This window comes from Pristiophorus japonicus, chromosome 12, assembly GCF_044704955.1.
Source record: "Pristiophorus japonicus isolate sPriJap1 chromosome 12, sPriJap1.hap1, whole genome shotgun sequence".
NCBI lineage: Eukaryota > Metazoa > Chordata > Chondrichthyes > Pristiophoridae > Pristiophorus > Pristiophorus japonicus.
Window position 1 is genome coordinate 189,374,354 of NC_091988.1, and position 26,650 is coordinate 189,401,003.

General features: G+C 49.2%; 1 protein-coding gene across 2 annotated transcripts in view; it reads right to left on the reverse strand.

The window, feature by feature from the left end:
• Window positions 1–26,650, reverse strand: part of LOC139277091 (glutathione hydrolase 7) — a 61,307-nt gene that overhangs the window by 23,236 nt on the left and 11,421 nt on the right. For both annotated transcript variants that reach the window (XM_070895103.1, XM_070895104.1), the window contains exons 2-4: window positions 9,328–9,554; window positions 7,715–7,866; window positions 5,768–5,885 (exon numbers count right to left, since the gene is read on the reverse strand). In XM_070895103.1, coding sequence (XP_070751204.1) covers window positions 5,768–5,885; window positions 7,715–7,866; window positions 9,328–9,554 — 497 coding nt within the window. The remainder of the gene's footprint in view (window positions 1–5,767; window positions 5,886–7,714; window positions 7,867–9,327; window positions 9,555–26,650) is intronic.

Sequence of the window (26,650 nt, forward strand, 5' to 3'; positions counted from 1 at the left end):
GAGAGAGGGGAGGGAGGGAGAGAGAGAGAGGGGAGGGAGGGAGAGAGAGAGAGAGGGGAGGGAGGGAGAGAGATAGAGGGGAGGGAGGGAGAGAGAGAGAGGGGAGGGAGGAGAGAGAGAGAGGGGAGGGAGAGAGAGAGAGAGAGAGGGGGAGAGAGAGAGAGAGAGAGAGAGAGAGAGAGAGAGGGGAGAGAGAGAGAGGGAGAGGGAGAGAGAGAGAGAGAGAGAGAGAGAGGAGAGAGAGAGAGAGGGGAGGGAGGGAGGGAGAGAGAGAGGGGGAGGGAGGGAGAGAGAGAGAGGGGAGGGAGGGAGAGAGAGAGAGGGGAGGGAGGGAGAGAGAGAGAGGGGAGGGAGGAGAGAGAGAGAGGGGAGGGAGGGAGAGAGATAGAGGGGAGGGAGGGAGAGAGAGAGAGGGGAGGGAGGGAGAGAGAGAGAGGGGAGGAGGGAGAGAGAGAGAGGAGGAGGGAGAGAGAGAGAGGAGGGAGGGAGGGAGGGAGGGAGGGAGAGAGAGCGAGGGGAGGGGGGAGGGGTGGGGAAGGGAGAGGTCAGGTCGGATCGTCCGGGAGTCGGGTCCAGTGAGGGGGGGGGGGTCGGGTCGGGGAACAGGAGCGCGGGTCGGGTTGGGTCAGTCGGGGGGGGGGGGGGGAAGCGGGTCTCGGGTCGGGGCGGGGGAGCGGGTGTCGGGTCGGGGCCGGGGGGGGGGGGGGAGGAGCGGGTGTCGGGGCGGGGCGGGGGGAAGCGGGTGTCGGATCTCGGGTCGGGGCGGGGGGGGAGCGGGTGTCGGGTCGGCGGAGGGGGGGGGGGGGCGGGTGTCGGGTCAGGTCTGGTCGGCGGGGGGCGGAGCGGGTGTCTTGTCGGCGGGGGGGGGGGGGGGCGGGTGTCGGGTCAGGTCTGGTCGGCGGGGGGGGAAGAGGATGTCGGGTCAGGTCTGGTCGGCCGGGGGGGGGGGGAGCGAGTGTCGGGTCTGGTCGGGCGGGAGCAGGAGCTGGCCGTGGGAGGAGCCTTATTCACGCAGCCCCAGTGAGGCCATTGGGCCAGGGCTAGGGGCTGCGTGCTTCGGGCCCCTCCCACACAGTTCGGCGCCTGGAGCTACTGCACTTGCGTGCCCACTGTAGCGCGCATGTGCAGAGGTCCCGGCACTGTTTTCAGCGCCGGGACCTGGCTCCGCCCCCCCACAGCTCGTGCTGGCTTCGCCGAGGGCCAGAGGACCTGTAAGTAGGTGGAGAATACCGAGGATTTTTTTAGGCGCCGTTTTAGGCGCGAAAAACGGGCGTCCAGCTCGGAGGGGCGCCATTTTTTTCCTTGTGGAAACTTGGGCCCATAGTCTCAGATATGGGAACAATCAATGCCATTTTGGAGTCTGCTATTAGTAGGTGAATGAGATAGAAAATAAACTTATGGGGAAGTATGAGAGAGGAAAAAATATTGATAGGTAAGAACATGAGGAGCAGGAATAGGCCATTTCGCCCTTCGAGCCAGCTCCACCATTCAATAAGACCATGGCTGATCTTCTACCTCAATTCCACCTTCCCACATTATCCCCATATCCCTTGGTTCCCTTAGTACGGAAAAGTCTGTCGATCTCTGTCTTGAATGTACTCAATGAGTGTGCATCCACAGATATTAAAGCGAGAATTCCTCAACCATTGCTGAAAAGCCTAAACTTGAGTGCCAGGAATTGGGCTTGTGCCCACTCTTCCATGTGGTGCTAAGGCCAGGTGCTGCCCCACAGGGAGAAAGGGAAAACACACTGGGAAACATCAGCCGGGATTCCCGTTCATGATCAGCGTCCAGCAGCCACTTTTGGCAACAGATTTGTGAGCAGACGCTTGGAGAGGACCGGGTTGGACCTGGTTGTGATGTGGAATAGCCTGCTGACACTTACTGCCAAGTGTCAGCAGGCTTGTCAACATCACAACAAAGTCCATGTGGACAATAGATACCTAGGTGAGGTACTGCAGTGCACTCAGCATCCCGAGAACCGGGCCCAAGCCTTGAGGTGGGGTGCGGGGGGAGGGTGAACGGGTAGACAGTGGTCACAAACGGAAAAGTAGAATTGTCGGGTAGCTGGTAGCAAGCCACCTGCCTGAACACTTGATTGGGGGTGGGGAATGGTGAATGGCCTTAAATCTGAAGGAAATGAATAGCAAGCAAGTGCCAAAAGAAAGAGAGAAACTGGCCTGGAGTTTGTGGCGGGTAGGACGACACACTCTCAGAGTACGCATAGCGCCGTTGAAATCCACCTCAAGTTCGGGATTTAAGCGCATGGGCTAAATCCCAAACTTGCGTTCGGTCAACGTCAAGCCGTCCGCTCCGCATCCGAAAACCTAATTGCTGACGTACAGTTGGGCTACTTGCCCACCAGCGGCCTAGCAATTACATGTGAAATGTTTACGACTGGTGGAAACAGGCACAGGGTCTGTTCGGGGATATCCCAGATGCTTTTTAATAAAAAATTAAATGACTTAAAAGCTTTAATGAGAAGCGATCCTAGGGGCCGAAATTAGCCCTCAGTGGGAAAGTTGGGGAGGGCAATTCGAATTATCAGGAAATTTACTGCCCGGCGGGAGTCAGAGGGAAGAGCCGGAAAATTCGGCTCTTTAACTCTGACACTGCCTCCCAGTGCTTTGGGGCGCTGTTTGAGGCAGTGTCGGGGCGGGTTTGAAGGGGAGGGACGCTGCGAGGCCAATGTGGAGACCACTGGGCCACCAGGGAGGGTTTCGGCCGGGATAGTGGCGCATTACCCAAGAGGGGATCCAGGCTGCCTCTTGGCAGCCCGGCTGAACCGGCGGCCGCCACTGTATGGCCGACTCCGGAGCCGGCTGACAGTTAAAACAAAATGGTGGCTGCGGCGGTGTGCCCTCCCCTTTAAGGGTGACCGCACCGCCCAGCCACTGGCAGCTTCCCACCGCGCAAGACGGTCGGTGGCACCGATCGGCGGAGGCTGCGCCGTTAAGAGGCGGTAACAGATCTTAAAGAAGGGGAAAATTTCTGCCCCTGGTGTTTGTTAAAGCTGCAGGGCTTTTTTTTTATATTTCATAACTTTCAGCACAGTATTTGTTTACAAGTGTGAATTCTGAGAAATAAATTGGATTCCACAATAAAAGGTTAAATCAAAATAAATCATAAATTAAATTTTGCAATCAACAGTTCTGTGATCATGCAAGATCACAAGACAATTAGAGATGAGGAAAGCCATTTGACCAATCTCAGGCAATCCATTCAGAAAAACCTTGAAGTGCCCCACTGCAGAGGTCAATTGTATCATTGGGCCCAAGTTTCGAGCCGCGCCTAGAACGGCGCAGCCCCGACTTGGACGCCCGTTTTTCGCGCCACAAAGTGCGCCTAAAAAAAACTTCCAGATTCTCCAGCTCCCTGCAAGTCGTTTGCAGCTCGGCGCAGCGCAGCAGGAGCTGTAGGGGGCGGAGCCAGGTCCCTGCGCTGAAAACAGTGCCGGGACCTCTGCACAGGCGCGCTACAGTGGGCACGCAAGTGCAGTAGCTCCAGGCGCCCAAAACTGTGTGGGAGGGGCCCGAAGCATGCAGCCCCTAGCCCTGGCCGAATGGCCTCACTGGGGCTGCGTGAATAAGGCTCCTCCCACGGCCAGCTCCTGCTTCCTCCCGACCCGACTCCCGCTTCCCACCCCCCGCCTCCAGACCGGGCCCGACCCGACTCCCGCTCCCCCCCCCCGCACTGCACCCGACCCGACTCCCACTTCCCCCCCCCCCGCCTCCGGACCGGACCCGACACCAACACCGACCCGACTCCCGTTTCCCCCCACCTCCCCCCGACTGGACCTGACCTGACCTCCCTCTCCCTCCCTCCCCCCGACCCGAACCGAACCGACCGACCTCCCACCACCCCCCCGACCCGCGCTCCCCCCGACCCGACCCAACGCCACCTACCTGTAAATCTGGTGCTGGGGACGGGCCCTGCCCGAAGTCTCGAGCCCGGCCGGGCCCAGCCTGTTCAACCTCCCTCCCCCATCTCCTTCTCCCCCCCCCACCCCATCTCCTTCTCCCCCCCCCCCATCCCCTCTTCTTCTCCCTCTCCCCCCCTCCCCCATCCCTCCGCTCTCTCTCTCCCTCTACCCCCCTCCTCCCCCTCCCCTCGCTGTCAGAAACACAGACATTGACTGACAGAGAGTGAGAGACACTGACAGAGACACAGTGGGGGGGGGGGGGGGGGGCTCCTGGTGCTGCAGTCGGTAAGTAGAAAATGTTTTATTTATTGATTTAAAAAAAAAAAATTATTTCTTATTAATTTTTTTGGATTGATTTATTGGTTGATTTATTGATGTTTTTATCATTTATTATTGATGATGACTCTTTATTTGTAAAACTGAAGTGTTTAATGTTTGTAAACTTCCCTTTAAACCCCCCCCCCCCCATTCCCTACGCCTGATTTGTAACCTACGCCTGATTTTCTAAAGTGTAGACAAGGTTTTTTCGAGAGTACAAAAATCTTCACTTACTCCATTCTAAGTTAGTTTGGAGTAAGTTTTCACTGACGAAACTTTGAAAACAGGCGTAAGTGGCCGGACACGCCCCCTTTTGAAAAAAAAATTCTGTTCCAAAGTGAAACTGTTCTAACTGACTAGAACTGGAGCAAACTAAATGGTGAGAATTCCGATTTCTAAGATACTCCGTTCTACACCAGTTGCTCCTAAAAATCAGGAGCAAATCATGTGGAAACTTGGGGCCTTAGAGTCCAGAGCTTTCATCTCCACTACTCTATCCTAGGGTCTATTCCATGTATTGTTGACCCTTTGTATGAAGAACTTTGTGATATCAGACTTAATTGAAGATGGAAATTTCAAACAAAATAGTCCTTCAATTTGAAAAAGATCCCGCTAAACAGGACCTGGTATAAATTTCACAAGGACTGCCATGACAAGGAATAAAACAATGGCGACAAAATCCTTTCAGAGATTGGCTTTCCTTCGTGACAAACTACTTCTGCATGCTAATCCACAAGCTGAAAACCCCAAAGTTTAGGTGTGGCACACACAGATATAACACAATATGGTAGCATAGTGGTTATGATACTGGACTAATGACCCGGCGGCACGAGTTCATAATCCCGCCATGGCAGCTGGGGAATTTAAATTCAGTTAATTAAATAAATCTGGAATAAAAAACTAGTATTCGTAATGATGACTATGAAACTACCGGATTGTCGTAAAAACCCATGTGGTTCACTAATGTGCTTTAGGGAAGGAAATCGGCCGTCCTTACTCGGTCTGACCTTGTGTGACCCACAACAATGTGGTTGACTCTTAACTGTCCAGAAATGGCCTAGCAAGCCACTCAGTTGCACAAAACTGCGACAACGAACAGCGGTTCAAGAAGGCGGCTCACCACCACCTTCTCAAGGGCAATTAGGGATGGGCAATAAATGCTGGTTTTGCCAGCAATGACCACATACCATGAACGAATACAATAAAATCATAGAACTGTGTCCCTGAACCCCCAAGGATCCAATGATTACATGATACTGTCCTTTAACTAAAAACGATATTCCATGGAACAGTGACTTTTAATGAAGGGTTGGAATATTACCCTTTAACCGCCCCCACCCACCCACCACCACCCACCCACCACCCCACCCACACCACCCCCCACCCCCCCCCACCCCCCCGACCCCACCCCCACCCCCCACCCCCCCGACCCCACCCCCACCCCCACCCCCCACCCCCCCCCAAGACTGAGACTGATGTACTATGGAACTCTGTCGCTTCGTAAATAAATAAACACGAGGCACTAACCTTGTCCTCCCAGCTGTGTGTGAACATCTGCTCTTCAACCTCTGCTGGAGCTGTCTCTCTAAAGTCAAAGATTAAGCTTTCATTCTTCCTGATATCATGAACTAACATTACTCCACCCCTGGAAGGAAGGACACCAACAATGAGAAAGGACATCATTTCTGTAAATTTACTTTGTTACATAGAATGAGAGAGAATATACAGCACAGAAACAGGCCATTGGGCCCAACTATTCCATGCCGGCGGTTATGCTCCACTCAAGCCTCCTCCCATCTTTCCTCATCTAACTCTATCAGCATAACCCTCTATTCCTGTCTCCCTCATATGCTTAGCTAGCTTCCCCTTAAATGTGTCGATACTATTCGCTTCAACTTCTCCCTGTGGTAGCAAGTTCCACATTCTCACCACTCTCTGGGTGAAGATGTTTCTTCTGAATTCCCTATTTTGATTTGTTGGTGACTATCTTATATTGATGGCCTCTAGTTTAGCTCTTCCCCACAAGTGGAAACACTCTCTCTCTGTCTACTCTATCAAAATCTTTCATTTTAAGGACTTCTATAGGTCACCTCTCAGCCTTCTCTTTTCAAAAGAAGAGACCCATCCTGTTCATCCTTTCCCGATAGGTATTACATTACAGTTCAAGTATCATCCTTGTAGATCTTTTTAGCACCCTCTCCAGTGTCTCTATATCCTTTATATAATATGGCGACCAGAACTGCACGCAGTACTCCGTGTGGTCTAAGGTTCAATTTAGCATAACTTCTTGACTTTTCAATTCTGTCCCTCTAGAAATAAACCCGAGTGTCTGGTTTTCTTACGTTATGGTCTTATTGACCTAAATGCAACTTTTTGGTGATTTTTATATTTGTACTCCCAGATCCCTTTACTCCACTACCCCATTTTGATTATTATTTGCAAAGGGTGAGCCTTTAAATAATATATATATCATTTTAATTTTGGGGGCTAAATTTTTGACAGATGTCAATGGTACAGAATGGAAGATTTTCATACTTTTTTTTTTTTACTAACAATGTCAGGACCAAACATTTTTTTGTTAGTGCACCACGGGTTCGAAGAAAATTAATGTTCACTCTATTCTGCTCAATGTCATTGTAATGTATACATCTGCGAGTATGCTCCCAGGTTTGTGGAGCTGTTGAGTTGGGAGTGGCTTAGCCAGTCACGTGATGTTCACAAGACTCAATAAAACTCCAGACAGTTGGGTTCAGGGGATCCACGATTAGGCAGGTGGTTGTGAGCCTGGTGGTTGAACTGGTAACGTGTAGTGTGATTGTTAAACCTTTTGCTAATAAACCAACTAGTTCTTAATAGCAATGTGTTGCTATGAATTTTTAAGCAAAGAACCCATGAAGCAAATACATTAGTTATTGCTTAACCCAACATCAGAAGGACACCCCTAGTGCACTGGTGTGACACATCCACTTAACACATCAAACATCTCCGTACCATCATTGAAGGAGATTGGCAATTTAGTGCCAGTTATGTTGAATTATGATAGAACACCACCACCTCCAAGTTCCCCTCCAAGTTACACACCATCCTAACTTTGAAATATATTGGCCATTCCTTCATCGTCGCTGGGCCAAAATCCTGGAACTCCCTCCCTAACAGCACTGAGGGAGCACCTTCACCACATGGACTGTAGCGGTTCAAAAAGGTGGCTTACCAACACCTTCTCAAGGGCAACTAGGGATGGACAATAAATGCTGGTCTTGCCAGCGATGCCCACATCCCATAAAACGGATTTTTAAAAAAAATTATGAGCCGTTTTGGGCCCATTAGGAATTAGACTGAAATTTATTTCACTTTTACAGCTGGATGGGGAGGGAAAGGGACATAAGGAAATATGAACCTTCATGAAACCGCAACTGTTTTGTGAATAAACATGAGTATTTTTGCTAATGATTCTTTAATACCTATAACACCTACCCTCCAATTCCAGAGCTGTGGGGATGGACTATACCCAGGCATAATGCAGACACAATAGCTGCATCCACCGAAGAGCCATCACGATTCAGTATTTCGGCACCAACTGCGGAGCAATGGGCCACGTCTGTAACCACTGCGCCTTGGTGAAAGATCTACACAGAATAAGAGGGGAACGCAGAGTCAAAGAGGCAAAACTTCCTGTGTTTATGATGGCTATTCATTGGACCGCCCCCAACAACCAGGGGGGCTTAGATTTAAAGTAATTGGGGGGGGGAGGTATAGAGGGGATTTGAGGGGAAATTCCTTTACCCAGAGGGTGGTGGGGGTCTGGAACTCACTCCCTGAAAGGGAGATAGAGGCAGAAAGCTTCACCACATTTAAGACATACTCGGATGTGCACCGAAAGTGCCGTAACCTACCGGGCTATGGACCAAGAGCTGGAAAGTAGGAGTAGGCTGGATAGCTCTTGGTCAGCCGGCGCGGACACGATGGGCCAAAATGGCCTCCTTCAGTGCTGTAAATTTTTATGTTTCTGCAATGTTGCTAATCCCTGTAGGACTGGATTCCAGATTATGGCACAAAGGACTCCTGAAATCGCCCTATCCATGGGATCTCCAATTCCTATTAAAAGTACCAATGTTTTGCCCCACTTGATCTCCTGGGTACTGTAGGCTTGGGTAATTTTCACCCTTTCTTGTTACTGCTGTACGTGCCAGCAATTGAGCTCCACACTAGTCCTTCATTCACTATAAACTATCTTGTGCCTCGGTAACAAGGCAGGAAAGTGGAGTTGAGGCCAAGATCAGATCAGCCATGATCTCATTGAATGGTGGAGCAGGCTTGAGGGGCCAAATGGCCCACTCCTGCTCCCCTGGCCGAGGAGTCTAGAACTAGGGGCCACGTCTCAGGTTAAGGGGTCGGCCATTTAAGACTGAGATGAAAAGGAATTTCTTCACTCAGAGGATTGTGAATCTTTGACATTCTCTCCCCAAAAGACCTATCGATGCTGAATCATTGAGTATATTCATGGCTGAGATCGATAGATTTTTGGGCTCTAGGGGAATCAAGGGATATGGAGATCGGGCGGGAAAGTGGAGTTGAGGTCAAAGGCCAGCGATGATCTTATTAAATGGCAGAGCAGGTTGGAGGGGCCATATGGCCTACTCCTGTTCCTAGTTCTTATGTTCGTATAAGTCAGAAGGTTGTAGGTTCAAGTCCCAATTCAGAGACTTGAGCACATAATTTAGGCTGACACTCCAATGCAGTGCTGAGGACGTGCGGCACTGTCAGAGGTGCTGACTGTCGGAAGAGACCTTAAACCGAGGGCCCGTCTGCCCTCGCAGGTAAAAGATCCCCTGGCACTATTGCAAAGAAGAGCAGGGGATTTATCCCTCAGCCAACATCACTAAAGCAGATTATCGGTTTGTTAACTCACTGTTGTTTGTGGGAGCTTGCTGTGCGCAAATTGGCTGCTGCGTTTCCAACAGTGACTGTACTTCAAAAGTACTTCATCGGCTGTAGAGTGCTTTGGGACATCCCGAGGTCAGGAAAAGTGCTAGATCAATGCGGGGGAGGTAAAACCTTTTGAGTGAATAATTTCCTTTTGTAGTTACCTGTGGGTCTCCAAAGTATATCTGCATAATCAAGGCCACAGTGACTCCAGTGGCAAACGTTAAGCAGGCAGTGACGATGACAGTCAGACCATCCTGGCGACAGGTGCAGTCACCAGAGAAAGGATCCTTGTTGGTCACACGCAGCGGGGACACCTCCTGACTGCCCATCTCCGAGGACGAGGAGGGCAGGCGTTGCAGGCGAGCCGACTTCAGGAACAGGTCAGGATCTACCAAAAAAGAAATGAAAAGATTTAGTTTTGGTTTGTGTTATTTTGTGATTATTGTTCTGCCACAGTGCAGAACACAGGACTGGCCCGCGTGTGCGACAGGAGGAGTCCATAAAACGCCAATCCATGTTATCACTGCTTCAGCCAGAACTTACAACAATTCATTCAATGCTATATGATGTACCTCTGCCTCACCTCCCTACCCCATGCCTCTATTTCCAACTTATGCAGCGTTGCTCTGGATTGGGCCAGAAATTGCATAGCTACCCCGTTTGTGGCGCTAACTTTTGCGGGAGCACAAAAGTACTTCCGGGCGCTACGCAAGTGAAGCTGATGCAAACGTCCGGTTTCTCGCTCCAGGAATGAAATGGAGCGCTAAATCACACGCAAGGAGCAAAAAGAGGCCAGGCGCAGGCAGCGGAAGAAGCGCGCGGCAAACCAGCCCTACCGACCCCTCCCCCCCCCCCCCGCCCCCGACGAATGTCTGTCCCACTTGTAACAGGGTCTGTGGCTCTTGTATCGGACTGTTCAGCCATCAAAGAGCTCACTTTGGGAGTGGAAGCAAGTCTTCCTCGATTCCGGGGGATTGCCTATGATGGAGCACTAAATCAAGCGCTACCACTTCCCTTGGAGCACTAAACCAGGCAAGATAGGTGGTAGCCGCAGAGCGCTGCACAATGTCCCGTGCAGCACTGCCGGGATCACAGGCTCCTTCCCTCCCTTAAAGGGAGGGGCCATTGCTGCAGGCTCTGCAATAAATTGAATCCCCTGCTCACCGACAGCAGCCGCGATCCGCAACGATCAGCCCCAAGGACTCTATCAATTGCGGCCAAAGAAAAGGTTAAAAAAAAAAGTACAGAGGGTTCTTAAAAGATGTGTCACTTACCTCACCGGCGATCCCTTCAAATATTGCTCCCCAAAGCACCCGGCCTACCTTACGACGCCCCCTGCGGCTGCCGATGTTGACGCCCGGCAACGCTGCAGGGGCTGGAACCGAAATTCACATCCGGAGCGGTACCAGGGCGCTGCGCACCAGACGGTGTCACGGTCTCCGGCGCACAGGAGTTCACGGTGTTCGGGTTTACTGCCACCGCCAGCCTACAAGGCATGTTCGCGGGCGTCGGTACTCTTGCAGAGCCGGTAGCACCCAGTTATCTCCCCCCAGCCGAGGCGATAACGGGAGGCATAAAGGAGGCCAATTTCTCCCCGAAATTGTGTTGCCACCAATGTTTCTCTTTTCAGTGTTCTAATTTTATTGTACATTTGGAATTTCATGAGGGCTTCATATTCTCAGCTCCCCACTTAACAAAGGTAGCTACATTAACTTTGGAGCAGATAAAGTCTTCGGTACATTCAAGAGTCAGAAAGTGGACATTGAAAGGTGAATTATAAATCAAATCAAAACTGCAAATTCCAAATTGCACAGCAGATCAATCAACACCTGACAGACAGACAGACAGACAGGTGAATAATACCTCGGCTGTGGCCCTGCAGAGATTAGAGATTAAAGTAGAAAGGCACAAGCGAGAGATGGATTCAAGGGAAGAGAGACTTGGCTGCAGAGAGGGAGAAACACAAGATCTGCAGAGGGACAGAGGCAAGGAGATCTTTAACAGATTGCAAATCTGATCAGGTCAAATTGTGCACACTCTTAGGTCCTTGGGATATCCTGTTGACCTCAAGTGTGACATAAATAGATTTAATGCCTTTCTATGTAGACTAAAGAAGTAGAAAGTGGAGTTAAACATTTTTATTACAAGCTTTAGAGATTAAAACTGTCTGTGAAAGGGTGGAGTCATAGGTGCAATGATGACTTTAACCTATGACTTACACACCGCAAAAAGGAAACTAAAGCCAGCTTCAAGCTTGAATAATATGATTCTTATCCAATGTGGCAATACAGGAAGCTAGTAAAGGAAGCAAAACTGATTTGAGGGAAGTCAGTTTAGTGAATTTATGAAACCAGGAGGAGGAAGTAAAACTACATTTATTATAATTAAATGCTTTAGAATTTATTCTTCAAGAAGCCTCATATTACACTGTGCAAAGAGCCTCACAAAACAAGTTGAAATGCACCAATAACATTACATTAAGAGATTTCTTTTACAACTCTCATTTATACAGCACCTTACTTATAATTATAACTAGATTTACATCGGATTACGTAGGATACATAGCACAGAAACAGGCCATTCGGCCCAACCAGTCCATGCCGGCGTTTATGCACCACTCGAGCCTCCTCCCGCCTTTCCTCATCTAAATCTATCAGCATAACTCTCTATTCCCTTCTCTCTCATATGCTTGTCTAGCCTCCCCTTGATTTAATGCCTTTCTATGTAGAGAATAAAAGTAAAGAGTGAAGTTAATATTTTAAATTACTAGCGTCAGAGATTAACTGGCCATGAAAGGGTGGAGACATAATTGCAATGACCATAGACAGCATCACAATGTACTGCACAGAGTAGCACATGTAACGTGTACATGGCCTTGTTCGACCTCACAAAAGCCTTCGCCACTGTCAACCGTGAGGGATTATGGCTCCTCAGATTTGGCTGCCCTGAAAAGTTTGTCACCATCCTCCGCCTGCTCCACGATGACATGCAAGCTGTGATCCTGACCAACGGATCCACCACAGACCCATTCCCCATTCGGACCGGGGTCAAGCGAGGCTGTGTCATCGCACCAACGCTCTTCTCGATCTTCCTTGCTGCAATGCTCCATCTCACCCTCAGCAAGCTGCCCGCTGGAGTGGAGCTAAATTACAGGACAAATGGGAATCTGTTTAACCTCCGTCGCCTCCAGGCTAGATCCAAGGTCGTCCCATTCTCCATCATCGAACTACTGTACGCAGACAACGCCTGTGCCTGCACACACTCGGAGGCTGAACTCCAAGCCATCATCAACACCTTCACCGAGGCGTACAAGAGCATGGGCCTTACAGTAAATATCCATAAGATAAAGGTCCTTTACCAACCTGCCCACGCCACAAGCACTGCTCCCCAGTTATCAAAATCCATGACGAGACCTTGGACAATGTGGACCATTTTCCATACCTCGGGAGGCTACTATCAAAAAGGGCAGACATCGACAACGAGGTCCAACACCGCTTTCAGTGTGCTAGTGCAGCCTTCGGTCGCCTAAGGAAGAGAGTGTTTTAAGACCAGGACCTCAAACTCAACACCAAGCTCATGTCTACAGAGCAGTGGTGATACCCACCCCCTCCTATATGGCTCAGAGGCATGGACTATGTACAGCAGGCACCTCAAAACACTAGAGAAGTACCACCAATGCTGCCTTCGCAAGATCCTGCAAATCCACTGGCAGGACAGACACACCAACGTCAGTGTTCTCGCTCAGGCCAACATCCCCAGCATCGAAGCACTGACTACACTCGATCTGCTCCGCTGGACGGGCCACATCGTCCGCATGCCTGACACGAGACTCCTAAAACAAGCGCTCTACTCAGAACTCCGACACGGCATGTGAGCCCCAGGTGGGCAGAGGAAATGCTTCAAGGATACCCTCAAAGCCTCCTTGAAAAAATGTCATATCCCCACCGACACCTGGGAATCTCTGGCCCAAGACCGCCCAAAATGGAGGAAAAGCATCCGGGAAGGCACTGAGCACCTAGAGTCTCGTCGCCGAGAGCAAGCTGAAGCCAAGCGTCGACAGCGGAAGAAGCGTGCGGCAACCCAGGTCCGCCTCCCAACCGTTGCTCCAATCACCGTCTGCCCCATCTTTGACAGAGACAGTAGGTCCCACATTGGACTCTTCAGTCACCTGAGAACTCATTTCTAGTGTGGAAGCAAGTCATCCTCGACTCCGAGGGACTGCCTATGATGATGACGACGACATGTCAAGCAGTGAATCTCCAGTTCTCTGTTTCAAAGAGGGAAAGAGAGATCGCACTTGTTTAAATATCACTGCAGTTCAAGGTAATTTGTTGTGTGAAGCAATAAGCTGCTTTGTTAATAATACTTTCTTACTTGCCAGTAGTTATGATCAGGCAGCAAAATAATTATGGGAGTGATGTCAATTCATCAGCAACCACCATTCTCCGGCCAGGTGGACAAGGAGGAGACCTGTTCCCAAGCCTCCATCAAGGAACATAAGAACTAGGCCCCTTGAGCCTGCTCCGCCATTCAATGAGATCGTGGCTGATCTTCTACCTCAACTCCACTTTCCTGCACAATGCCCATATCCCTTGATTTTCAAAAATATAATCGATCTCTGTCTTGAATATACTCAACGATGAGCATCCACAGCTCTCTGGGGTAGAGAATTCCAAAGATTCACCACCCTCTGAGTGAAGAAATTTCTCCTCCTCTCAGTCCTAAATGGCCGACCCATTATTCGGAGGTTGTGACCCCTGGTTCTAGACTCCCCAGCCAGGGGAAACATCCTCCCTGCATCTACCCTGTTAAGCCCTGTAGGAATTTTGTATTTTTGTATCATTCTTCGAAACTCTAGAGAATATAGGCCTAGTCTACTCAATCTCTCCTCATAGGACAATCGCCCATCCCAGGAATCAGTCTGGTGAACCTTCGTTACATTCCCTCAATGGCAAGTATATCCTTCCTTAGGTAAGGAAGGCTGGAGAAGATTTTCTGGTGTCAAGGCCAGCAATTATTCCTCAAACATGACCAACAAGCAGATTAACTGGCTATTTCTCACTGCGGTTTGTGGGGACCTTGCTGTGCGCAAATTGAACGCCACGTGTGCCTACATAACAATAATGACTATATCTCAAAAGTAATTAATTGGTCGTGAAGTGCATTGGGACATTCTGAGGCTGTGAAAGATGCTACAGGTATATATATATGCAAGTACTTTCTTTTAACTCTTATAACTGCAAATGCAGAAGTACAGCTGGGAGTATATAATTAGATGTTCTGACGATAGAACCTAAGTCGTTAGCCTTCTCTCTCTCATTCTCTCTCCGGATGTTGTCTGACCTGCCTAGCATTCTCTGGTTTATTTTCAGATTTCCAGCATCTGTAGTATTCTATTTTCTTAATTTTTAAACTTATTGTTTCCCCGCTCCCACCCTTAGCCTTTTATTTTCTTCAGTCTTAAAAATGGCCCTACCCATCTTCCATTTCTGACAAAGGGTGTGCATCCAAAATGTCAACCCATCCTTTCTCTTTCAGACACTGCCAAACTTGTGCATTTCCAGCATTTCCATTTTGAGTTCAGATTTCCAAAGTTCTGTTCACCCATCACCCCTGTGCTCGCTGACCTACACTGCCTCCCGGTTAAGTAACGTCTCGATTTCAAAATTCGCATCCTTGTTTTCAAATCCCTCTATGGCCTTGCCCCTCCCTATCCTTGTAATCTCCTCCAGCCCCACAACCCCACCCCCCCCCCTCCCCTCCCTGAATTCTGCCCTCGAGCATCCCCGATTATAATCACTCAACCATTGGTGGCCGTGCCTTCTGTTGCCTCGGGCTTAAGCTCTGCAATTACTTGCCGAAACCTCCCCGCCTCTCTACCTCCCTCTCGTCCTTTAAGACGCTCCTTAAAACCTACCTCTTTGATCAAGCTTTTAGTCACCTGCCCTGATTTCTCCTTATGTGGCTCGGTGTGAAAAAACCTTTTGGTGCCGAAATTGTCCCTTCCCTGAAGGCCCGTTACCGCCGGAAATCGCCAGCCACACTGCAGAGTGCAATGGTCGCCGATTTTTCGTGGCATTCCCACCATTTTGAAAATTCCACCCCCTCCACTTCTGCCGATCCATTCTAAGTGCGGCATCAGAGCGCGCACTGCTGACGTTGCCCCCCCCACCCCCCACCCCTGATGGTGAAATTCAGCTGAGAAAATCTTGCTACTGCTGCCGAGTGCCATCAGCAGCTTTTTCTGCCAGTACACCGCGCTTGGAGTACTTGCAAAACGGCAGTGCATCTGCCATTAAAGGGGAGGACATACTGCCGCTGCTGCCATTTTTTTTTTTGTCGGCCGATTGTCATGTCGGGCCGACAATTATGCCCCCGGGTTCAGCCGGACCGACCCCCTCTTGGGTGCCAGGCCGCTGGCCCGGCCGAAACCCTCCCTGGTGGCTCGGTGGCCCAAACTTAAAGAATCACACCAATCTCCCCTTTAAGCTACGCTGATGACTGACAGCAGCGGACACTCCACCAGTCCCCCAACTTCTGTCCCTCTAGTGTACGAACTTCCGCTCACTGCCGCACTGGTTGCCGTGCCTTCAGCTGCCTGGGCCCAAAACTCTGAAATCCCCTCCCTAAACATCTGTGTGAAGCGCCTTGGTACATTTTACTACGTTAAAGGCACTATATGAACACACGTTGTTGCTCCTGTTATCGGTTGCTATTGAATTTAGGCCCCCAAAACACTAGAATCAGTTTAAAAAAAATAATAATTGGATACTTCAATGGGGGAACTTTAGGGTCTTTCCGACAAGAGGCTGTCCAGCCTAATCCCACTTTCCAGCTCTCGGTCTGTAACCCTGCACGTTACGGCATTTCAAGTGCACATCCAAGTACTTTTTAAATGTGGTGAGGGTTTCTGCCTGTACCACCCTTTCAGGCAGTGAGTTCCAGACACCCACAATCCTCTAGGTGAAGAAATTTCCCTTCAAATTCCCTCTAAACCTTCTACCAATTACTTTCAATTTATGCCCCCTGGTTGTTGACCCCTCTGCTAAGGGAAATGTGCCCTTTCTATCCACTATATCTAGGCCCCTCATAATTTTATACACCTCAATGAGTCTCCCCTCAGCCTCCTCTGTTCCAAGGAAAACAAACCCAGCCTATCCAATCTGTCCACATAGCTAAGATTCTCCACTCCCGGTAACATCCTCGTAAATCTCCTCTGTACCCTCTCCAGTGCAATCACGTCCTTCCTGTAATGCAGTGACCAGAACTGCACGCAGTACTCCAGCTGTGGTCTAACCAGTGTTTTATACAGTTCAAGCATAACCCGCCCTGCCCCCGCTCTTGTATTCTATGCCTCGGCTAATAAAGGCAAGCATTCCGTATGTCTTCTTAACCACCTTATCTACCTGGCCTGCTACTTTCAGGGATCTGTGGACATGTACTCCAAGGTCCCTTTGTTCCTCTACACTTTTCAGTATCCTGCCATTTAATATGTATTCCCTTTCCTTGTTAGCCCTCCCTAAATGCATTACCTCACACTTCTCCAGATTAAATTGCACTTGTCACTGTTCTGTCCACCTGACCAGTTGATTGATATCTTCCTGCAGTCCACAGCTTTCTTGTTCATTATCAACCACACAGCCGATTTTAGTATCATCTGCAAACTTCTTAATCATATCACCTATATTCAAGTCTCATCATCATCGGCAGTCCCTTGGAATTGAGGAAGACTTAGGATTCTTCATCGCAGTCAAGGCCACCTACAGTCCAAACACCCAAGGCCCCATCCCACTGCTGCCCACGAATGGAGAAATACTCAAGGACAAGGGGCAAGCCATTTTGGACCGAGCTGAGGAGAAACTTCTTCACTCAGAGAGGGTTAACCTGTGGAATTCTCGACCGCAGAAAGTTGTTGAGGCCTGTTCATTAGATATATTCAAAAGGGAGTTAGATATGGCCCTTATGGCCAAAGGGATCAAGGGGTATGGAGAAAAAGCAGGAAAGGTGTACTGAGGTTGAATGATCAGCCATGATCTTATTGAATGGCGATGCAGGCTCGAAGGGCCGAATGACTTGCTCCTGCACCTAATTTCTATGTTTCTATGTTTCTATAAGTACATCACCATCCACCGCCTGCTCCATGACGACATGCGGGCCGAGATCCTTACCAACGGATCCATCACAGACCCAATCTACATCCGGACCGGGGTCAAGCAGGGCTGTATCATCGCCTCAAACCTCAATCTTCCTCGCTGCCATGCTCCACCTCACAGTCGACAAGCTCCCTGCTGGAGTGGAACTAAACTACATATTCAAGTCTAGATCATTGATGTATACCATCTGTGATCACCTTGTGATCTTGAAATACAGTGCTCTCATTAGCCAGTTCCATTTGCCAAATATAAAACTCTTACTCTAAGCAAATTCCTGTAGCATCCCGACATTATGTAAATCATTCCCAAATTCCAATGTTTCGATTCTAGTCCCACAGATTTGCTGACATGATAAACAAAAATCTAGCAATCAGGGTAGGAATGAGGAAAACAACTTTATGGCTTAACTGCAGGCAAATATATTGCAGCCAATCAAATCAACATCCTGCAAAAGGGATGATTATTTTAATATATTTATTTAAACACCAGTAGTCCCCAGTTCACAAGGTTAATCTGCTTCCTGGACTATAGGAAGAGGCGTTCCAGTATGAAGCTTCTATTGTGCAGCCATTCCCGACCATCATCATAGGCAGTCCCTCTGTTATGTATGTAATAACTCAATAGACTGAATACTGTAAACTAACACAGGTACAAACCTGGCTCTGCTTTATTTGGGCCCAAAATGAATACATTACATGACAGCTTGCCTTTTATATCTGGGCTGGCACAGACGTGCGTACAGCCCAACCACCTCCGACAGTGACGCCACCTGGTGGCTAGTAACCCCAAACATACATGCACGACACCCTCGTAATTGAGGAAGACTGGCTTCCACTCTAAAAATGAGTCCTTAAGTGGCTGAACAGTCCAATACGCGAACCACAGTCCCTGTCACAGGTGGAGCAGATAGTCGTTGAGGGAAAGGGAGGGTGGGACTGGTTTGCCGCACGCTCTTTCCGCATGCTCTCGACGATGAGACTCGAGGTGCTCAGCGCCCTCCCGGATGCACTTCCTCCACTTAGGGCAGTCTTTGGCCAGGGACTCCTAGGTGTCAGTGGAGATGTTGCACTTTATCAGGGAGGCTTTGAGGGTGTCCTTGAAACATTTCCTCTGCCCACCTTTGGCTCATAGAAACATAGAAAATAGGTGCAGGAGCAGGCCATTCGGCCCTTCGAGCCTGCACCACCATTCAATAAGATCATGGCTAATCATTCCCTCAGTAGCCCTTTCCTGCTTTCTCTCCATACCCCTTGATCCCCTTAGCCGAAAGGCCATATCTAACTCCCTCTTGAATATATCCAATGAACTGGCATCAACAACTCTCTGCGGCAGGGAATTCCACAGGTTAACAACTCTCTGAGTGAAGAAGTTTCTCCTCATCTCAGTCCTAAATGGCCTACCCCTTATCCTAAGACTGTATCCCCTGGTTCTGGACTTCCCCAACATCGGGAACATTCTACCCGCATCTAACCTGTCCCGTCAGAATCTTATATGTTTCTATGAGATCCCCTCTCATCCTTCTAAACTCCAATGTATAAAGGCCCAGTTGATCCAGTCTCTCCTCATATGTCAGTCCTGCCATCCTGGGAATCAGTCTGGTGAACCTTTGCTGCACTCCCTCAATAGCAAGATTGTCCTTCCTCAGATTAGGAGACCAAAACTGAACACAATATTCAAGGTGAGGCCTCACCAAGGCCCTGTACAACTGCAGTAAGACCTCCCTGCTCCTATACTCAAATCCCCTAGTTATGAAGGCCAACATACCATTTGCCTTCTTCACCACCTGCTGTGCCTGTATGCCAACTTTCAATGACTGATGAACCATGACACCCAGGTCTCATTGCACCTCCCCCTTTTCCTAATCTGCCGCCATTCAGATAATATTTTGTCTTCGCGTTTTTGCCACTGAAGTGGATAACCTCATATTTATCCACATCTGCCATGCATTTGCCCACTCACCTAACCTGTCCAAGTCACCCTGCAGCCTCTTCGCGTCCCCCTCGCAGCTCACACCGCCACCCGGTTTAGTGTCATCTGCAAATCCCGACTCAATTCCTTCATCCAAATCATTGATGTATATTGTAAAGAGCTGGGGTCCCAGCATTGAGCCCTGCGGCACTCCACTAGTCACTCGTTTGCCGTGAAGGAGCTCCGAGTTGAGCACTTGCTTTGGGAGTCTTGTGTCTGGCATGCGAACAAAGTTGCCTGCCCAACGGAGCTGATCAAGTGTGGTCAGTGCTTCAACGGAGTCTCACTCTGTTTTGCTCCGGAGTCAGATCAGGCCCCGAGTCGGGATTTGCACTTCAACTGCTCAGCATCAGTACAAGGCAAAAACCACCTTTTGCACTGACACCACAGTCAGAATTGTAATCTATGCACCTGTGAGTACGCTCACAGGTTTGTCTAGCTGTTGCATCGTGAGTGACTTAGCCACTCACAATGCAACAGAAATTGCCAATTTTTCTGTATAAAGTACTTTGATCATAAACTTAAGTCAGAATCTCTGCCTCAGAAATGTTACATATTTCAGAAATATTTTTTGAAAGGCACAACACCACTTGAATTATTTTTAGAAGAGTTGGTGCAAGGGTGATATTTTACCTCTTTTTAAGTCCCACGTACCCTTTGATCCAAGCATCAAATACCAATGTGGGGGGAGCCAAATGAACCCTACCCTGCCACCAAATCGAGAAGGTTTACATTGTTTTTTGATGGCATTGGTATGTTTTCATAACAGGAAACTTAATAAATATAAGCAATCCTTTGGCTCACTGCCTTTGCTCTCTTCGCCTTTCATAGGCCTAACTCAACATATGTGAAAAAATTAAGTGAAAGATAAAGCAGCCGAAATTGCCGTCCGCCTGAAACAGGTCGCAGAAAAAGCCGTCAGGGGCACCGACAGCAGTACTGCCCTCACGGAGCAATTTTGGAAAGTGGTCGCCGGCGGTCAGGAAAGGGTCGGCGCGTGCATGACAGAAAGTTGTTGAGGCCAATTCACTAAATATATTCCAAAAAAAAGTTAGATGAAGTCCTTACTACTAGGGGGATCAAGGGGTATGGCGAGAAAGCAGGAATGGGGTACTGAAGTTGCATGTTCAGTCATGAACTCATTGAATGGCGGTGCAGGCTAGAAGGGCTGAATGGCCTACTCCTGCACCTATTTTCTATGTTTCTATGGCGGGAATATGGGCGGGGCGGTCCCCTACAGCGCTCCAGAAGTAAAGGAGGGCTATATCCAAAATGGCAGCCCCTCGGGTGCCAGTCCGCAATTCCGGCCCCAAGTAGTTCCATGTTGCTACGGAAACTTGAAGGAGTAGGTCTTCCAGAATTAGTCAGGCCTCACAGTGAACTAAAATGGAGTGAAGTAAAGTAATGTAATTAATGTAGGTGACCTTGACAATGGACAGTGGTGAGCTCTTTGGTGTACGTTCTCAGTTTCGTGTGGATGGGGCTCAGGGCTGGTCTGAGTGCCTTGTTGCACCACAGTCTCTCAAACATCTTTTTACTTATGATGGATTGGCTTGCACCAGTGTCCAGTTCCATGGCTACGGGTAAGCCATTCAATTTTACATTTAGCATTATAGGTGGAAATTTCGTCGAAAATGTGTGCACCCAGTGTACTTCAGCGTCTACCTCCTCTCTCTGAGGCTCGAAATTACTTTGATCCACCATGGACCGATCTTCCTCTGCCACATGGTGGTCAGCAGGTTTTTCAGAGCTTGCAGCTCATCTGCAAGCTCGTTGGAGGTACCCCATTGTTCCACAGCTCTTGCAAACATACCCTTTGAAGCAGCATAAATAGGCTGAATGGAAGCCTCCACAACGCCAACAAAGTGTGAATTGCCTTGCATTCATCCTTTGTTGCGGACTCTGAGTCATCTGGGTCACCTGAGGCCTGCTGGCAGTTGCAGACTTGTGGTTTCTGCCCTGTACATTTCTGCTCGCAAACACAGTTCCAGTTAATTTATGAACATTGCTAGCACTTGTGTGCTGAGAAATTTGTTTGGTGGACATAAACGCCTGTGCTATCACAATGGCCTTACTGAGGGTCGGTGTCTCTACAGTCAAAAGTTTTCATAGGATGGTCTCGTGGCCAATGCCCAGTACAAAAAAGTCTCTGAGCATTTGCTCCAGGTAGCCATCAAACTCACATTGTCCTGCAAGTCGCCTTAGCTCAGCGACGTAGCTCGCCACTTCCTGACCTTCAGATCGCTGGCACGTGTAGAACCGATACCTCGCCATCAGCACGCTCTCCCTCAGGTTAAGATGCTCCCGAACCAGTGTACACAGCTCCTCATACGACTTATCTGTGGGTTTCACCGGAGCCAGAAGATTTTTCATGAGGCTGGAGCTCGGTGCCCCGCAGACCGTGAGAAGGACCGCTCTCCTTTTTGCAGCGCTTCCTTCTCCGGCCAGCTCGTTGGCTACAAAGTACTGGTCTAGCCGTTCGACGTAGGCTTCCCAGTCCTCACCCTCCAAGAACTTCTCCAGGATGCCCACAGTTTGCTGCATCTTTGCGTTAGATTTGTATACTCGTCGCCAGTTGTTGTGTTCCGAACACAGATGAGACCGCACACAGGGAAGTTAAAGTAACAGTGACCTCAGTCTTTATTAAGAGACACTCCAGAGTGAGGAACTGGCCTTAGGGGCCGGCTTATATACAGTGCTCCCAAGGGATGCTGGGATCCCTTGGAACTTCAGGGGATGCGCTCCCTGGTGGCGGAACATTGGAGTGCATGCCTTACAGATACACAACTACATGCTTTACAGATTCCATTCTTTATCAATAGAGCTCTACTTCCACATTCTCCCTAGCTCCGTAGTTACCTCAGTCCCTAGTCTCCCTGCTACCTCAAGCCTGAGCCTGCATTCCAGGTCATGGTGCAACAGCCCTTGGACAGGCCTGCACCTATCAGAGTCACAGTTACAGATACAGTGTAATAGCAAGAGAAGATTATTGTGCCTGGAGTAGAAGTGTTTTCCCATTCAGCCTTGAGTCTGGATTTAAGTATTCCTGAAAGGTGAGTGGAAAAGGAGAGAGAGAGAGAGAGAGAGAGAGAGAGAGAGGAAAAAGTCTGTGAAAATATAACAGAGGAAAATATGCAGAAAAAAAAGGAAAATTATGTGAGGCATATACAGAAAGTGTGGAATATGCAGTGGATGTGCAAAGAGGGAGAAGGAGAAACTAATAGCAAAAGGGAGACAAGGAATGAGTCACTGGCATGTTCTGAGGATCGACCCAAGATCAGCAGTTAAGGCTTCCTCATGTGACTAATTTTATACACAGCCATTTTCTTGCTTTCTCCCTCCATCACTACCTGGTTAAAAGAAAGTCTATTCAATATCTTTCAATGCAATGAATAGTTATCCCAACATAATTCGCACAATATTGTTATGATGTTTACTAGGCTGTGACGTATCTGGATGGTGGCATGGCTCCAAATCTAGCAACAGCACAACAGTCACAAACACACAGATCGCAAATATGCAATTAACAGGATGAATGCAAGAGTGTTGTGCAAATAAAGGCACCACAGCACTGAAATACAACACAGAAATGCTGGAAATGCACTGACAGACAGGTTAGTGTCTTTGAATCATAGAAATTTACATCACAGAAGGAGGCTATTCAGCCATCGTGTCAGTGCTGGCCGACAAAGAGATATCCAGCCTAATCCCACTTTCCAGCTCTTGGTCCGTAGTCCTGTAGGTTATGCCACTTCAAGTGTTTCATGTATTCAACTATCATTATAATCCATGTATAAACTGACCTAAGTTGTACACCTTGAAAACACTGACCACAAGGAGCGAACTTGTGGGAGACACTCCTAACCTGGACTTTCAGGTATAAAAGGGGTAGCTCCACCAACCTTCATCACTTGGTAATAAAGGTAACTGGTCACAGAGTGACCTTCTCTCAAGTATGGACCTCGTGTGCATTTATACTATATAGTAAGGACATGTCATTGGTGATGAGAAACTGGGATTTAAACCACACGAGCATGGCCACTAGCAGCACAGAAGAGAGGTACTGTGTTGGTGATGATTGGGACGACTTTATTGAGAGACTACAGCAAAGTTTTGTCACTAAGGAATGGTTGGGACAGGATTCAGCCGACAAACGCAGGGCTCATCTCCTGACGGTTTGTGGGTCCAGAACATACTCCCTGATGAAGGACCTTCTAGCGCCAGAGAAGCCGGCGGACAAGACGTTCGAAGTGATTCAGTAAGTTGATCGGGGAACACCTTAAACCGGCGAGCAGCATGCACATGGCGAGACACCGGTTTTACACGCACCGGCGGCGAGAAGGGCAAAGCGTTCCTGACTTCGTGGCAGATCTCTGGCGACTGGCGAGCCTATGTAAGTTCCCAGATGCATGCAGAGCGGAGATGCTGTGAGACTTTTTTTATTCAGGGCATCGGGCACGCTGGGGTTTTCAGGAAACTGATCGAGACCAAAGACTTGACCTTGGAAGTGGTGGCTCTGATAGCCCAGGCAATTACCTCAGGGGAGGAAGAGACCAGAATTATTTATGGCAAAAATCTTGGCTCAAATGCAGCAAACGACCAGGGAGTCAACATTGTTAATGCGGCACACAGTTCTCTAAACAGACAAGGGCAATCGGACATGCCCCAGCATGCAGTCGAACCCAAAGGGGGAAATTCAGCAGAGACAATGGCTAGCTGAACGGCGATTCATGACATCGCAATGGACAATGCGGCCAGTAATGGGTCCATCGACACCTGTTAATGGTGCGCTTAAGGACAGTTACAGTGACAGTCAGAGATGATCGACTGGTAATGGACCTTTTGTTTCCAACAATGGGGCCTCCAGCTCATGCTGGAGGTGTGGAGGCAAACAGCCAGCCAGAGCTTGCAGGTATCAGCAATATACCTGCAGAAACTGCAACGTCAGCGGTCAATTGGCGCGTATGTGCAGGAAGCCTGCAGCCAGGTTGATGTACGAGGAGGACGGGCCCGATGTAAGCCCTACGAGGCCAAATGAATACTGGAGGAAACTGCTGGAAGCTGAAGTTCAGCGAGTTCGTGTGGAGCACATATACAGTTCATATACCAGGATGCCACCGATAATGATGAAAGTGCTCCTCAATGACATCCCAGTATCAATGGAGCTAGACACGGGGGCAAGTCAGTCCCTGATGAGTATCAAACAGTTCGAAAGGTTGTGGGTGTCCAAGGCCAGGAGGCCAAAATTATTGCCGACTGACGCACGACTACGGACATATACAAAGCAGATCATTCCAGTGCTAGGCAGCGCCACGGTTGTTGTGACCCACAAAGATTCGGAGAACAGGTTGCCACTCTGGATTGTCCCAGGGAACGGTCCCGCACTACTGGGGAGGAGTTGGCTTGCTGTCATGAACTGGAAATGGGACGATGTCAATGCAATTTCCTCTGTGGAGTGAATATCATGCTCACAGATCCTGGACAAATTTGACTCATTTTTTAAACCCAGCATTGGCACTTTCATGGGGGCCAAGGTAGTGATTCACATAAACCCAGACGCCAAGCCAGTACACCACAAGGCCAGAGCGGTGCCGTACGTGATGTGGGAAAAGATAGAAGGTGAATTGGACCGCCTGCTGAGGGAAGGCATCATCTCACCAGTCGAATTCAGTGACTGGGCGAGCCCGATCATGCCGGTGCTCAAGGTGGATGGGTCGGTCAGGATATGTGGTGATTACAAGGCCACCATCAATCGGGTGTCACTCCAAGACCAGTACCCGCTACCGACAGCGGAGGACCTCTTTGCGACGCTATCCGGTGGCAAACTTTTTTCAAAATTGGACTTGACCTCAGCTTACATGACCCAGGAGCTGGCGAGTGAGTCGAAGAAGCTGACCACCATCACGACACACAAGTGGTTGTTTGAGTATAACAGATGTCCGTTTGGGATTTGTTCGGCCTCCGCGATCTTTCAGCGAAATATGGAAAGCTTCCTCAAGTCGATTCCAAGGACAGTGGTTTTTCAGGACGACATCCTCATCACGGGTCGCGATACTGAAGAACACCTCCACAACCTGGAGGAGATGCTACGCAGACTGGACCGGGTAGGACTGCGACTGAAAAAGGCGAAGTGCGTCTTCTTAGCTCCGGAGGTAGAATTCCTGGGGAGGAGGGTAGCAGCAGACGGGATCAGACCTACTGCGTCCAAAATGGAAGCAATCCAGAGAGCACCCAGACCTCGTAACACAATGGAGCTGCGTTCGTTCCTGGGGCTCCTGAACTATTTTGGTAACTTTCTTCCCAAATTGAGCACGCTGTTAGAGCCGCTACACATGCTCCTATGCAAAGGTCGCGAATGGGTCTGGGGGGACAGCCAGGACAGGGCTTTTGATGGAGCACAACAAATTGCGTGCTCTAACAAACTGTTAACGTTATATGACCCGTGTAAGAAACTTGTTTTAATGTGCGATGCGTCGTCCTATGGGGTCGGGTGTGTGTTGCAGCATGTCAATGCCAAGGGTCAGTTACAGCCGGTAGCTTATGCCTCCAGAAGTCTGTCTCAGGCAGAAAGGGGCTACAGGATGGTAGAAAAGGAAGCGCTAGCATGTGTATATGCAGTAAGAAAAATGCACCAATACCTGTTTGGCAGGAAATTTTAGCTGGAGACAGATCACAAACCCCTAATGTCCCTTTTGGCCGACAACAAGGCCATAAATGCGAATGCATCAGCCCGCATACAGAAGTGGGCACTCACGTTAGCCGCCGATGACTACACAATTCGGCACAGACCGGGCACCGAAAACTGCCGATGCATCAGCAGGTTCCCACTAGCCACCAGTGAGGGGGCAACCGAGCATGATGCTGAGATGGTCATGGCTGTTGAAGCTTTCGAAAGCGAAGGCTCACCTGTGACAGCCCATCAGATTAAAGTCTGGACAAATAAAGACCCACTACTGTCTTTAGTTAAGAAATGTGTCCTGAATGGGGACTGGGCAGCCACGTACGGGGCATGCCCTGAGGAGTTTAAACCGTTTCATAGGTGCAAGGATGAACTCTCGATTCAGGCCGATTGCCTACTGTGGGGAAACCGAGTAGTCATGCCCCAGATGGGCAGAGAGGTGTTTATCAGAGAACTTCACAATGAGCACCCGGGCATTGTCATGATGAAGGCAATTGCCAGGTCACACGTTTGGTGGCCAGGGATAGATGCAGACCTGGAACTTTGTGTTCGCAGGTATAACATGTGTGCTCAGCTGGGCAACACGCCCAGGGAAGCTCCCCTTAGCCCCTGGTCCTGGCCTGCCAAGCTATGGTCACACATCCATGTGGACTACGCAGGTCCTTTCATGGGAAAAATGATTTT